This window comes from Dasypus novemcinctus, chromosome X (genome assembly GCF_030445035.2).
Source record: "Dasypus novemcinctus isolate mDasNov1 chromosome X, mDasNov1.1.hap2, whole genome shotgun sequence".
In the NCBI taxonomy this organism is placed as follows: Eukaryota; Metazoa; Chordata; class Mammalia; order Cingulata; family Dasypodidae; genus Dasypus; species Dasypus novemcinctus.
This window is the reverse complement of record NC_080704.1, coordinates 87,390,340-87,405,718: the sequence shown is the minus strand read 5'-3', so window position 1 is coordinate 87,405,718 and position 15,379 is coordinate 87,390,340. Positions and strand designations below refer to the sequence as shown.

At 37.2% G+C, this 15,379-nt stretch overlaps 1 protein-coding gene and 1 pseudogene across 2 annotated transcripts in view; one reads left to right on the top strand and one right to left on the bottom strand.

The window, feature by feature from the left end:
* The window catches only part of LOC139438124 (transcription termination factor 1, mitochondrial-like), a 35,131-nt pseudogene extending 25,372 nt beyond the window's left edge, over window positions 1-9,759 (top strand).
* The window catches only part of ATP7A (ATPase copper transporting alpha), a 307,559-nt gene that overhangs the window by 228,492 nt on the left and 63,688 nt on the right, over window positions 1-15,379 (bottom strand). For both annotated transcript variants that reach the window (XM_058291681.2, XM_058291680.1), the window contains one exon: window positions 14,389-14,529. In XM_058291681.2, coding sequence (XP_058147664.1) covers window positions 14,389-14,508 — 120 coding nt within the window. In that variant the 5' untranslated portion in view covers window positions 14,509-14,529. The remainder of the gene's footprint in view (window positions 1-14,388; window positions 14,530-15,379) is intronic.

The window sequence follows — 15,379 nt, the reverse complement described above, 5'->3', positions numbered from 1 at the left end:
TTATGGAGTTAATAGCTAGAATATAAGTCACCCGAGAATAGAAATGCGGTTAAGACAATGGAAAGCTGAGGTTTAATCTGTGCAGACTCGGTAAAAAGTTGTTTAGAAATGTATAGAAATGATTTTTTAAAATGTATAGAAATGGTGAAAGCACATCACAGGACTTGTAATTAGTAGCACTAACATATGGGGTATGATAGTAGGGATTTTTGGTTTTTTTTTCTTTTTTTTAAAGCAATGAAAATGCTCTATTATTGATTCAAGTGATGAATGCACAACTCTCTGATTATGTCAAATGCCACTGATGATAAATTTTATGGTTTATGAAAAAAAGAACAGTAACAGGGTGGATATGGGGTAAAATATACCAAATGTAAGATATGAACTATAGTTCTTAGTAGTACTTTGACAATGGTCTTTCATAATTTGTTACAAATGTTTCACAACAATGCAAAGTATTGGTGGTGGGGTGATGTATGAGAGCCCTGTATGATAATGCATGGTTTTTTTATAATTCACAAATTTTACTATGTTCTTATTGCTTATGTATGTTCATGTATGAATGAAATACTTCAATAAATTTTAAATGAAAAAAAGATGCATTCCCCATTCTTTGTCTCTGTCTCTGTCTCTCTCTTCATAAATATATGTCTATGTCTCTCTTTCCTTCACCCATCTCACTCTCCATTTCTATCTTTCTTTAGACTATAAGTTCTAAGTTCCTATACATATTACATGCATTAATTTCTCAGTGATTTCTCTATGCTTCTACAGCATATCCTCTATGACTTCATTCCAATCGAGACTTTGTCATCTCATCTTATGAGACTAAGCTGCAATGTTTACTGACCTTTTACACTGGGGTCAAATTCTCTCATAAAAATTATCCCTCTCCATTTTAAGAATTTTTATTTATCATTCATACATGAACATAAATAGAATAAAAGTTGTGAAATTAAAAAACAACATGCATATCATCAAACAGGACTCTCATACATCACCCTACCACCAACACCCTGCCTGCATTGTTGCAAGACATTTGCTGCAAACTATGAAATAGCGTCATCAAAATATTACTACTAACTATAGCCCAAATCTTATAAATGGTGTATTTTCCCCCAACCCACTCGACTTTTTTTCTTCTTCTTTAATATGTTTTTAAAATATTTTAAAAAGATACTTAGATTACATAAATGTTACATTAAAAATATAGGATCTTCCTATATGCCCACTCCCTACCCCTCCCATACTTTCATACATTAACAACATCCTTCATTAGTGGGGTACATCTGTTAAAATTGAAGAACACATATTTGAGCACTGCCAACGGTATTGGTCAGCCAAAGTGGTGCTAATGCAAAATATCAGAAACTGGTTAGTTTTTATAAAGGGTATTTATTTGGGGTAGGAGCTTACAGATACCAGGCCATAAAGCATAAGTAACTTCCCTCACCAAAGTCTATTTTCTCGTGTTGGGGCAAGATGCCTGTGGACATCTGCAATGGTTCAGGCTTCCTGGGATCCTCCCTTCCAGGGTCTTGCTTCTCTCTGGGTTCAGGGTTCCTCTCTTTCTGGGGCTCCAGGTTAGGACATCAGCATCAAACTCCAACATCAAAACTCTAACATCAAAAACCCTTAACTCTGTCCTTTGCCATGCCTTTTATCTGTGAGTTCCCACCCAAATAAATACCTTTATAAAAACCAACCCATTTCTGGTATTTTGCCCCAGCACCCCTTTGGCTGACTAATCCAGAATTTGGAACCAAGAGTCGGGTAGTGTTTTTGTAATTACCGAAATACTGTAATGGTTTTATAAATGGGTAAAGGGTATTTTTTGGAGGAATTGTGAGATGCTTGATGGAAAACGCCTAGATTGCTTTGAAGAAACTGTTGATAGCAATATGGATGCTAAAGAGATTTTTTATGATGCCTTAGAAATAAATGATGAAATTATTATTGGAAACTGGAGGAAAGGTGATCCGTGTTTTCATGTTGCAGAGAACTTAGCAAGATTAACTCCTGGTGTTTTATGGAAGGCAGAATTTGAAAATGGCAAGCCTAGGCATTTAGCTGAAGAAATTTCCACAGTAAACCCAGAGAATTTCCCAGCTCGTCTTTGGACAGCCAACGTCTCCCAGAACTCGTCAAAAACCTTCACTGGACTTTCAGGGGAGACCCTGGTTGCAGCCTGCCTGTGGAATCTGGACTTCTGCATCCCCACGGTCACATGAGAGACTCATAAAATCACATAATATTGACAGATATCTCTTGTTGATTCTGTTTCCCTAGAGAACCCTAATACACCAACTAAGTGTGAATTATAGTTGACATTATGCTTTAAACTCATTCCTGCACAATTTTGTAAGTAATATATAACGACCTGTATATGTCATTGCAACATCATTCAGAACAATTCCAATGTTGTGAAAAGGCCAGCATATTACACTTATTTTTCCCTCTCCCTCCCCCAGAACTTCCAGTGGCCACTGCCTCCACATCAATGATGTTCTTCCACTGCTAGAATAAAAATAAGTCTGTAGTAGAATAACAGTTTTACTCTAGCCCATCATTCATTCCCCAATCCTGAGGATTCTGGGATGGTGATGCCATCTCAACCTCCTCTAATTGAGAGGGGGCTTAGATCCCATGGGCAGATTGATGGGCCTATCTTGCTTGCAGTTGTAGACTCTCTCAGTTCCTTGGGAGGCTCGTTGTCCTTCATTATCTCCTTGTTTGTTGTCCTGGGTAAGTCCAATGAGCTAGAGAGTAGGTGTCGCAGCTCCGTTGAGATTCAGGGCCCAGTTGGAGGATCCCAAAATTTAAATCCCAAAGATTTAAGTCTCTTGGACGTATACCTATCAACTCTAGTACTAACGATACGTTCAAAGAGAAGGAGCAGAAGAGCCATGTTTAGGGAAACCACAATTGAATCCAACTCTGTCACACTGGGTGGCGTAAACTCCAAAGTAGGGTCCAATGGCATGGCACCAAACTCCTGTGCTGTCAGCCCTATCTATAGTGTCTAGACATCTCTAGAGCCCTCAGGAGCCCTGCTATTTGAGGCAATAATTACTGTGGCAGTCAATGAGATCCTGCTGAGACATGTATGAGCATAACTTCTGGAATGATCTCCCAACTCACTTTGAAATCTCTTAGCCATATAAACTCTTGTCTCTACCTTTTCCCCGTTTCAGCGAAGATCTTTCTCCCGTTGCTTTGCTAGCTGATGCTTAGTAGTATTCCCTCGATAGCAGGGAGGCTCATCTCAGGGAGTCATGTCCCACATGGTGTGGGGGGGGGGGGAGGCAATGCTACATATATGCTGAGTTTGGCTTAGAGAGAGGCCACAAGGAGAGAGCAACAAGGAGGCTCTCTGGAGATAACTCTTAGGCAACATATAATAGTAGGCTAAGTTTCCATTTCAAAAGAAAAGTTTCATTAAGTACAATCATCAGTATCAAGGGCCCGTAAATGGTCCATGTTTCTTCAGTACTCACTGCCCCTATACTCAGGGGATTCTTGCTGTCCCATTAGGGGATGGACAGAGAATGGGAATCCCCAGGATTGGAATTTTACATACTTGCCGTTATTATGTGGCTCTCCACCCACTGTGACAATGCCCCATAAACACCTGAATACGTTTATATGCCTTATAAGTATGCCACATCTCTCCATTTTTTTGTCTTTGTTTTTAAATTTTAAAGCCCTTAGAGACTTGGTTTTATTATATATTATGATGTGTATGATATAAAATCATTTGAACATATTAACAAGTTAAAATTATTCCTGGATTTTCCATCCCAGCAAGCACCATTGGCTGTCCATAGGAACAGCTATTCTTGAGCCTTTCTGGAAGGATGCAAAGCCCATTTTCTTAAAACAAATGAGCATTCTAAAAGAACTGGGAAACCTGACCATAATGGCTCTGTAGCAGTTTGATATGGTTATGAATTCCAAAAACAGATGATAATGGATTATTCTTGTACTCTGATCTGTACCTGGGCATGATTGAGTTATGATTAGGGTGTTGAGTCCCCACCCTTTGGTGGGTGGGGACTCACAGACAACAGGCATAGCAAAGAACAGAGTTGAGGGTTTCTGATGCTGGAGTTTTGATGTTGGAGTTTGATGCTGAAGTCTTAAGCTGGAGCCCCAGGAAAAGAGACAGAGCCATTCGCCTGATAGTCTACAGCTGACCTTGTAGAGGAAACAGAGAAGCTGAGGCTAGAAACCCAGAAAGCTTGAACCCTCACAGATGTCAGCAGCCATCTTGCTCCAACATGCAGAAATAGACTTTGGTGAGGAAAGTAACATATGCTTTATGGCCTGATAACTGTAAGCTCCTACCCCAAATAAAAACCCTTTATAACACCCAGCATATTTCTGGTATTTTGCATCAGCACCCCTTTGGCTTACTAATATAGGCACCAAGAAACCTCTTATATATTAGAAGTAACTTTCTTTCTGGTTCAAGATGTTAGTGACCCAATTTTCAGCAGAAATTATCTTCAAATCAGTTTCATTTAGGTTTTTAAGTGTGAAGTGTGATAATGCAGTCAGTGAGCCTTTAAAGAATGATGAGCTGCTAAACTTACTTATAATGGAAGTAGATACTGCCATGGCAAAGAAACAACCTGGAGTTTTTAATAGGATGGTTACTAATGAATAGGATCTGAAGATATTCCTTCTGTCCAAAGGTACTAGCAAAGAAATGATTGCTAGCATCAAATCAAGACATCCATGAGCTATAACACACATACCTGAAAGTCTTTCAGAATGATAGGATCTGTGGAGTAATATTGTATCATCAGGCCTTGACATTGTACATGTTTTGAAACGTTCTCCAGAATCCTTTATTCAATCCATAACAACCTAAAGTTCCTCTACTCAGTTGGACTGACCTGCAAATGCCTTTGTCAATTATTGACCAATGCCCCACACACCTTCTCTAATAGTCTTTTTTTTCCCTCCTCTAATAGTCCTGATCTGAATAAACAGATGACTGAACTTTTGCAAAAAGTCTTTCCTTAGATCATAATGATCCTGCAGATTTTGTCAAGAAGATAATTTTTTAAAATCCTTGCATCTTAATTCAGTGCAACAAATGGGTGAAAGCTAACATTGATTTTTACTGTCAACTTTCAACTTTAACAGTGAGAAGCTGCTTACTCTGAAATGTGTTCCAGGAGCTGACATCCTAGATTTTTCCAATGACTATGCCAAAAGAAACTACACAAATATAAAAGAGAAGCTGCTTTCTCTTGGTAGTACTGAAAATGAGGTAGAGAAGTTTGTCTTAAGCTATCCAGATATGTTGCTCTTGGCAGGGAAAATATTCAATGATAAAGTAGACTGCCTCATAGAAAACATTTCACAAATAATTGAAAATCTGTATATTCTGAGTTCAAGCATAAATTCTTTAAAAAGTAAACTCTGTGGAATGGATATGGCTCAAGCAGTTGAGCACCTGCCTTCCACATGGGAGGTCCCAATGCAGTTCCCGGTGCCTCCTAAAGAAAACAAACAATGAGCAGAAAAACAAGCAAAAAACAATGAGCAGACAACAAGCAAAAAGAAAAGCGGTCAACAAGCAAACAACAAGCAAAAACAAATGAGCAGGGAGCAAATGTGGCTCAAACAGTTGACTGCCCACCTCCCACATGGGAGGTCCTGGGTTTGGTTCCTGGTGCCTCCTAAAGAAAAAAAAATGTTGACACAAAGACTTGGTAGGTGTCAGCTATAATTTGAGTATGCATCCAACATCACTCTTCTATCTTGGAGTAAAATAGATATGCCCCTAAATTAAGGAAGTTAAGAGGAAAGAATATTCTGGGGAATTAAAAAATGTCTTAAGTACAGGACCCCTGTAGGATGATATGCATGTTTGTTTTATAAGTCCACAACTTTTACTACACATTTATTGTTTATATATGCTCATGTATGAATGATATACTTAAAATTTTTTCTTTAAAAAAATGTCTTATAATGTAGTGAAATCTTGCCATTGTTGAATTTGGGCCTTTCAAAAGGATAGGTTCTATTATTAACTCTATATACATATATAATAATCCTTTGGACATTCTATTTTAGAGGTTCAAAAAGCTTATAGTCAGTATGCTCAAGTATAGTCTTCTTAGTAACTTTAATCTAGTTTGAATTAATGTAGCATTCCATTCTATAGTATGTCTGTTAACCACTGTGGGAATAGTAGTTCCTGATTGTCAAGGCAGAAGGTGTAGGAAGACAGAAAGCTTTTGTGGTTTCTGTTCAGATTAAAATAATAGATCCATCTGGGGTGATTCTATTTTCTCTCATGGCTCTGAGTGGCAACCTCTCCTTCCTGTTATTTCCAGGTATCTAACTATGATTCATCTTCAGAACAGAATGCCAGTAAAATTCTGAAGGAGGAATTTTTCATCTTAAATTCTATATTCAACTTACAAATTACTGTCTTCTTTGTTTTGCTTATTTTTTTAGGGGTATTATTTTTTATCAATTTTATTGAAGCGTATTTATAAACCATACAATCCATCTACAGTGTACAATCAATGGTATCTGGTATAATCACATAGATATGCATCCATCACTTCAAGCACTATTAGAGTATTTTCATTACTCCAAAAAATAAAACAACAATGACAGACGAATCAACCAAAAACACTCTACCCCTTAGAAGTCACCTCTCAGTCTCTCTATCCTCCTGCCAAACATATCTGCAAACCTATTCCATGTCTTTAATTTATTTGTATTTACCTTTTATATAGATGAAATCAAACAAAATGTAGTACTTTTTCTCTAGATTCTTTCACTTAGCATACTTTATCTTTTATTATCTTTTTTAAAAAGATTCATAGATCACACAAAATGTTACATTAAAAAATATGAGGTTCCAATATACCCCACTCCCCACCACCCCACACACTCCTCCCATATCAACAACCTCTTTCATCATTGTGGCACATTCATTAATTTGATGAATACACTTTGGAGCACTGCTACGCAGCATGGATTATCATTTACATTGTAGTTTACACTCTCTGCCAGTCCATTCTGTGGGTTATGGCAGGATATATAATGTCTTGCATCTGTCCCTGCAATATCATTCAGGACAACGCCAAGGCCCAAAAATGCCCCCATATCACACCTCTTCTTCCCTCTCCCTGCCCTCAGCAACGCCCATGGCCAGTGTCTCCACATCAATGATACAGTTTCTTCCATTTTAGCATACATTTTTTTGTACCAGTGAGGGAACGTTACTAATATAATTTTATACCCTACTGTCCATAGTTTTCTTTGGTTGTGTATTATTATGGGTATATTCTGATTTCTTTCAAGACAAGGACAACTGTGGTAAGAATGATGTTCCCCCAAAGACGTCAAAACCCTAATACCCAGAGCCTATGAGTATGTTCTATTACATGGTAAAAGGGACTTGGCAGATGTGATTAAATTAAGGACCTTGAGATGGGGAGATTACCCTGAATTATCTGAGTGGGCCCAAGGTAAATGTAAGGGTCCTTAAACATAGAAGAGGGAGACAAAATAGAAAGGAGTTAACCTGCATGGCTGGCTTTGAAAATGGAGGAAAGGGCCCCAAGCCAAGGAATGCAGGTAGTATCTAGAAGCAAGAAAAGGTAAGGAAATGGATTCTCCCTAAAAGCTTCAGAAAGGAACATAACATTGGTAATACCTTGATTTTAGCTCAGTGAGACCCAGGGATCTATAGAATCGTAAAATAATAAATTTGTGTTGTTTTAAGCCACTTAGTTTGTAACAATTTGCATTATCAGTAAATAGATAACCAATATAGCAACAAAATAGATGATTAGTTGCATTGTAGGTAAAGAAGTTATAAAATGCAATCTTTTTGATATTATGTCTGTATTTCTTCCTTTTATAAGAATAATTACATTTTTCATCTACCTACCTTTCTAAAATGGCTAATAGAAGTACAGACAAAAAAACTAAATGAAAATATAAACTATAAAAACTATGAAAGAATATTTTTGGCTAACAAGTATAGTTTAAAGAAATGCTGGTAGTAATTTGTTTCTGTATATTTATATTTTCTTAGCATTTCATGTAATATAAATAAAGAATGAGCAATCAGGAAGCACTGATTTAAAAAATGACAAATCAGATGATGTCTGTATCTTGAAGACATTCAAAATCTGCCTCTGATATAAAATGAAAGTGAAAGGGCAAATTATATGAACTTAATTACTTTTAATTGTTTTCCAGAGGCATTTGTTTTCCTTATGTAGGTTTCAAATTAAATAACATAACGGTATTCAACATTTTAAACCTTATGTTCTATCAATGATACCTCAAAGAAATTGATTCCTACCACTGACAGGAAAAAAAACACCTAATACCCAAGATGTTTTCAGTAATACTCATTATAATGATTTCCAGTAAACTATTTAACGACAAGCATGGCATAGTTTAAAAAACACGGGCTTAAGAAAGACCTGTCTTTAGAGTGATATATCTGATACATGCACATAACTGCAACTTTGTGTAAATATTTTAATTTCACCAAACTTGTTTCCTTATCTGTAAGATTAAAATTTGATCCTGCAGGGGAGCCGATGTGGCTCAGTGGTTGAGTGCCAGCTTCCTGCATACGTGGTCCAGTATTCAATTTCCAGCCCCAGTACCTCAAAACAAAATTTTTTTTAATTGACTTTGCAGAGTTGAAAAGTATCAAATGATACGAGTTCTCTAAGGTTTCTTACACATGGTAATTTTAATAAACGATACTATTAAGCTATGTTTATTAAATGATAGCTGTAATAAAAGTTACAGTGGTAGTACTTTTCAAAACAGCTCTACTGATATATAATTCACATACCATACAATTTACACATTTAAGTTAAATAATCCAATATCTTTTAGTATAGTCACAGGGCTGTGCAACCATTACCATAGTCTAATTTTAGAACATTCTCATACCCTCTGAAAGAAACTCTGTCAATTATCAGTCAATCCCCATTACTACCTCCTACGTGCTAACCCTAAGAAACCATTAATCCAGTTTCTGTCTAAATTTGCCTATTCTGGACATTTCATGTAAATGAGATCATATAATATGTGTCCTTTTGTAACAGGCTTCCTTCACTTGGTTTTCAAGGGTCATCCATGTTGTAGCATGTTTCGGTACTTTGTTTCTTTTTATTGCAAAGCAATATTCTTCTCCGTGGATATAGCAATATTACTGAGAATAAACACAAATGAAAGTATTAATTCCTTTAAAACTTATTCCAGGGATTTGTCTCACAATTTAGGAGAAGAATATAACTATACTTATAGATTTTTTTTTTTAAAGATTTATTTATTTATTTAATTTCTCCCCCCCCTCCCCTGGTTGTCTGTTCTTGGTGTCTGTTTGCTGCGTCTCTCTTGTCCGCTTCTGTTGTCGTCAGCGGCACGGGAAGTGTGGGCGGCGCCATTCCTGGGCAGGCTGCACTTTCTTTTCACGCTGGGCGGCTTTCCTCACGGGCGCACTCCTTGCGCGCATCAGCACTGCTGCATGGCCAGCTCCACACGGGTCAAGGAGGCCCCGGGTTTGAACCGCGGACCTCCCATATGGTAGACGGACGCCCTAACCACTGGGCCAAAGTCCGTTTCCCTAGATTTTTTAAAAGCTTGTTAATGATGTGATCGTTGTTAAACCTGGGTAATGAGTATATGTATGTTAATGATATTTTCTTTCTATTTTTGCAGATGTTTGAAATTTTCCATAAAAAAGTTATTTGAAAAGGGAATCTTCACAAAGTTGATTGTCATTTCACATCAATTTAGATAATTTCTAAATAACTCAATCATTTCTTCCATTATATATAGTAGCTTACATATTTCTCTTCTCAATTAGATTTTTCAAATATATTTGCTTTGAGGATAAAGAATCTTGCTCTATTATAAAGTGTTACGAATATGAAGATACATGGAAAAATACAACTAATGTAAAGTGCAGATTATAGTTATAAGTACTATTGTAATATTTTCCAGCAATAGAAAAGAAGGTACTTTATCAATGCTAAGGGTCAATAATGAGGATGTATAAAGGGGTATGGGATTTTTCCTTCTGGAGTAATGAAAACCTTCTGAAATGGGCTAAGCTGAAGACAGCACAACTCTGTGATGAAACTGATAGCCACCAAGGGTACACTATGGGTAGACTGTACAAGGCAGGGGACTGTATAACACAGTGAACCCCAAGGTGAATGATGGACTGTGATTAACAGTACAAATATGAGAATGTTCTCTCAGGAACTAAAACAAATATATAATAGTAATACACGGTATTAGTAATAGGATGGTTTATGGGAAGAAATACACCAAATATAAGCTATGGACTAGAGATAGAAGTAATAGAATGACGATGTCATTTCATCAATTTTAACAACTGTGTCACAACAATGTAAGATATTGGTGGTACAGGAATCCTGTATGGTGTATATAATTATTTTGTAAACTCAGAACTTCTCGAACAAAAATATAATAATACCCACTAGTCACAGGAAAAAAAAATGAACATAGTTAATTAGAGAGGCACTGTTAACATTTTGGCATGTTTACAACTAATTTCTTGTATTGCATGTATATTGTATATTTGCATGGACTAGATATGTGTGTATATTGTGTGTACACACAAATTTGTACTCTGCTTTTCTAAATAAACTTAAATTGTTTGTTTAAAAAAAATGAAAAGTCAACATACTAATTGGGAGAAAATTTTTGGAAATTACATATCTCATAAGGGTATGATCTCCATGTTATATAAAGAGGCCATACATCTCAATGATAAAAAGACAAGCAACCCGTTTTAAAAATGGGCAAAAGACTTGAACAGAAATTTTTCAAAAGAAGAAATAAAAATGGCCAAAAACCACATGAAAAGATGCTCAACATCTAAAAGATGGTAGCTTTTATGGAGCTACAGATCATAACTGCAAGATAACATTTCACATCTGAAAGAATGGACATTATTAAAAAGCAGAAAACTCTAAGAGCTGAAGAGGACATGGAGAAATAGGGACACTCCTTCCCTGTTGTTAGGAATGTAGAATAATAGTGCAGCCTCTGTGGAAGACAGTTTGGCAATACCCCAAGAAGTTGAATATAGAATTGCTGTATGATCCAGCAATACCATTTACAAGGAATATATTCAGAAGAACAGAAAGCAAAGATGTGAACTGACACTTGCACACCTATGTTCTTAGCAGCATTATTGACAACTGCTAAAATATGGAACCAGTCCAAGTGTCTAATGAATGGATAAACAAAATGTGGTATATACATACAATGTAATACTATTCAGCTGTAAGAAGAAATGAAACAGGGATGCATATGACAACATGGATGAACTTTGAAAATATTATGTTTAGTGAAATAAGCCAGATAGAAAAGAACAAGTATTGTATGGTCACACCAATATGAACTAAATACAATAAATAAACTCATGGAGGCAAATTGTAGAGTATAGGTCACTAGGAAATAGAATGAGGGCTGAGAAATGGGAGCTGATGTTCAATGTATGTAGAATTTTAATAAGGTTTATTATAAAAGTGTGGAAAGGATGGCATCACATTATACTGAATATAACTAACACTGCTCATACATAAATGAGAATGGGCCTGAAAGGGGTAGTTTGTGGACATAAATTTCAATTGAACAGAAACTAGAGAGTAATCTAGGGTATGTATAACAGTGATTATGGTGATGGATAAATAAGGGTTATAAGGTTAATTGTATAAATACATCAATGTTCTTTTACAAAGTGTTAAGTGTATGGTGATACACAACTAATGTAACTTAAGGACAACAGTTAATGGTAATATTGAGTGAAATAAGCAAGGCACAAAAGGGCAAATATTGCATGATTCATTTATTTGAAATACCTAGAATATAAAAATACACAGAGAGAATAAACTATAGGTTACTAGGGGTTGTGTAGGTGGGAATGAGGAATTATTGCTTGAGGAGAACAGAGTATCTGTTTGGTGTGATGAAAAAGTTTTGGTAATAAATAGCGGTGGTGGTAGGACAAGGTTGTACATGTAATTAATATTACTGAATTGTACACATGACATGTACAATTGTGGTTTAAATGGGAAATTTTGAGTAGTATATATTTTAGCACAACAAAAATTTTTAAAGCCCCTTTTTTGACATGATGGGTATGCAGTCATAATACAAAATAAATAAAATGCCATGGTACTGTATAGGCATAACACTAAAAGCACTGTCAGGTTCTAACTGCATCACTTAGATTTTTAGTGTGCCAAGCAACAGTGTGAAGTAGTAAGAACACCATGTATGGTATTTGTCACAACTACTTCACAGTGCTGTTTTATTGCAAAGCAGTCATAAACAATATATAAACTAGTGAATGTATTATTCAGTAAAGTTTTCTTTTTAAGGAAAAAATCTGAATTTCATATAATTTTCATGTGTTAGAAAATATTATTCTTCTTTTGATGTTTTCAATCATATAAAAATGTAAAATCCATTCTTCACTTCTAAGCATATGAAAATAAGTGGTGAGCTAGATTTGGCCAGCAGGACACCATTTTCCAAACCATGCAATATACACATGAATATACCTAAGATAACTATAGACACTTCATGCAGTCTTTTTTTTTTTTAGTGTGGTACAACTGTTACAACTGATGAACAAATACTAAAGCACTGCTACTAACCATGGTCTATAGTTTACATTATGGTTTACCATTTGCACAGCATAATTTTATAGTTTTTGAGAAAATGTATAATGGCTTGTATCTGTCCATTGCAATATCATGCAGAACAATTCCAATGTCCCAACAATGTCCCATGTTACACCTATTCTTCCCTCTCCATCCCCTCAGAACCTCGGGTAGCCCCTGTCTTTATATCAATACAAGTTCTTCCATTACTAGAATAATAATAAGTCTACTTTGATCCATAGTTACATTCCCTCCTTATGTTTGTTTGTTCCTCAATCGTGAGGATTTGGGGATGGTGATGCCCACTCGGCTTCCTATTGAGTGGGGGCATAGAACACATGGGGCAGATGGATTCAACTGTCCTGCTTGCAGTTGTAGATACTCTGTTTTTTGGGATGGGCATTGTCCATCATCATCCTTTTGCTGGATGTCCTGGGTAAGTACAATGGATTGGAGAGTAGGAGTTGGCTGCAACTCTGCTCTGATTCAGGGCTCAACCGGATATGAACAGACAGAAGATTCATGTCTCTGGGACATATATTTAACAGGTATAATGCTAACTATAGGTTTAAATAAAAGGGGCAGGCAGTGGACTTGGCCCAGTGGTGAGGGCGTCTATCTACAACATGGGAGGTCTGCGGTTCAAACCCCGGGCCTCCTTGACCCGTGTGCAGCTGACCCATGCACAGTGCTGATGTGCGCAAGGAGTGCTGTGACACACAGGGGTGTCCCCCGCATAGGAGAGCCCCATGCACAAGGAGTGCGCCCTGTAAGGAGAGCCGCCCAGTGCGAAAGAAAGTGCAGCCTGCCCAAGAATGGTGCCGCACACACAGAGAGCTGACACAACAAGATGACGCAACAAAAAGAAACACAGATTCCCGTGCTGCTGACAACAACAGAAGCAGACAAAGAAGACACAGCAAATAGACACAGAGAACAGATAACCAGGGTGGGGGGGAAGGGGAGAGAAATAAATAAATAAATAAATCTTTTTTTAAAAGGGGGGGCAGAAGAACAATGTGTAGGATAATTATAAATGAATCTAATGCTGATACACTGGGGAGACAGGTTATCATATATTCCAAGCTAAGGCCCACCCATGGGGTGCCAATATCCTGGGGCTGTCTGCCCTGCCTATGATGTCCTCATGCAGTCTTCAGAAGGCTATTTTATAGCCTGAATTAAATCTTCATCTACAGAATGTAAAGAATGTTGTTGATGCTCAAGGAATGTTAATAATAATGTAGTCTTCCTTAGGCACATATACCAAAAATCTTCTACACTATTTTACATAAATTTTTAACTACAATAATAATAGCCACCATGCTCTAAAAGAGAAAGAAAACCCACTAAAATTTTCTGAGAACATATATTTGAGTATGAGATAAAAAAATAGAAATTATAAACATATATTTATAAAACATGAATCTATAACTAGAATAAATAAAAGATTCTATCTTCAGGTGTTTTTAAGTTGGAAATTATATTTTTCTTAATATTCTTTTAAAAGATAAATTAATGGGCCAAAGAAATATTATGTAGCTTTTGCATTAAAATTAGAATATTTTATTGCCAAATGTGTCAGTGTGGCTGCTTCAATCCCAGTGTTAAAAGTAATTTCCTAGAAGAATTTTAAACTATAACATTTGACCTCACTATTTTCCAAAGAGTTACTTACTTTAATGTGATGTACACCATTCACTTTTCCAATCTGCTGCTCAATGGTTTGGACACAGGAACTACACGTCATCCCCTTGATAGCGATGGTGAAAGAATTCACACCCATACATGCATCCATTTTTATTTCTTTTTTACATTCCTGTTAGAAATAATAAAAACATTAATTGCAGCCTCTGAAATAATCCTTCCCCTACTTCTTCACCACCTCCCCAAATAAAAGTCAACTGAAAATAGTAATAAAATTTAGCCAAAGAGGAGGGGCAAGATGGTGGCAGAGTAGGGAGTACTAAGAGTCAGCTTGTCCTACAGTGCACTTAGTAATCAGCCAGAGCTAGCTAAATCACCTGTTTTGGGGGCCCAAAAGACCAGAGGAAGGGCATCCCTCAACATCCTTGGAAGAACTGAAGGAGGAAACTGCCCATCTGCAGTGAAGATTCATGAATAGAGTACTCCACACTGCAAAGGCCAGTGCTCATCCCCCAGTGGCAGGGCATGACACCTCAGAAGCTAGTCTGTGGTTAGAGTTGCAAACTCCATTTCCCATAAACAGGGGAGGAAAAGGCGGTCAGGCACCAATTTCAGCTACTGATTAGCAAATTCGACTGGCTCAAGTATGATCCTAAGAACAGCTAAAGTTTGAATCTGTCCAAGTCAGAAAAAGGCCAGTAGCCTCCATTTTAACTCTGCCCCCTGCATGAAGGGAAAGGGGGCTGATCGAAAATCACATTGATGGTAGGGCCTGGCTTCTCCCCACCCAGGTCAGATTGCGGCTCTAGCCTGGGCTCCAGACCCAACTCTGGCAGGGAGGAAGCTGGGAGGAACTGCACCAGCCTCTCCAGGCAACTGGAAAGTAGTTTTTGGCCCACATGGACTAGATTGTTGGGCACCTATGTGGCTACATCCCTGACCCCAATAGGAAGGGAGGAGAGTGGGGATTACCCAGCCTCTCCGAAGAATGGCAGTCACCTTCGGCCCATACAGACAAGATT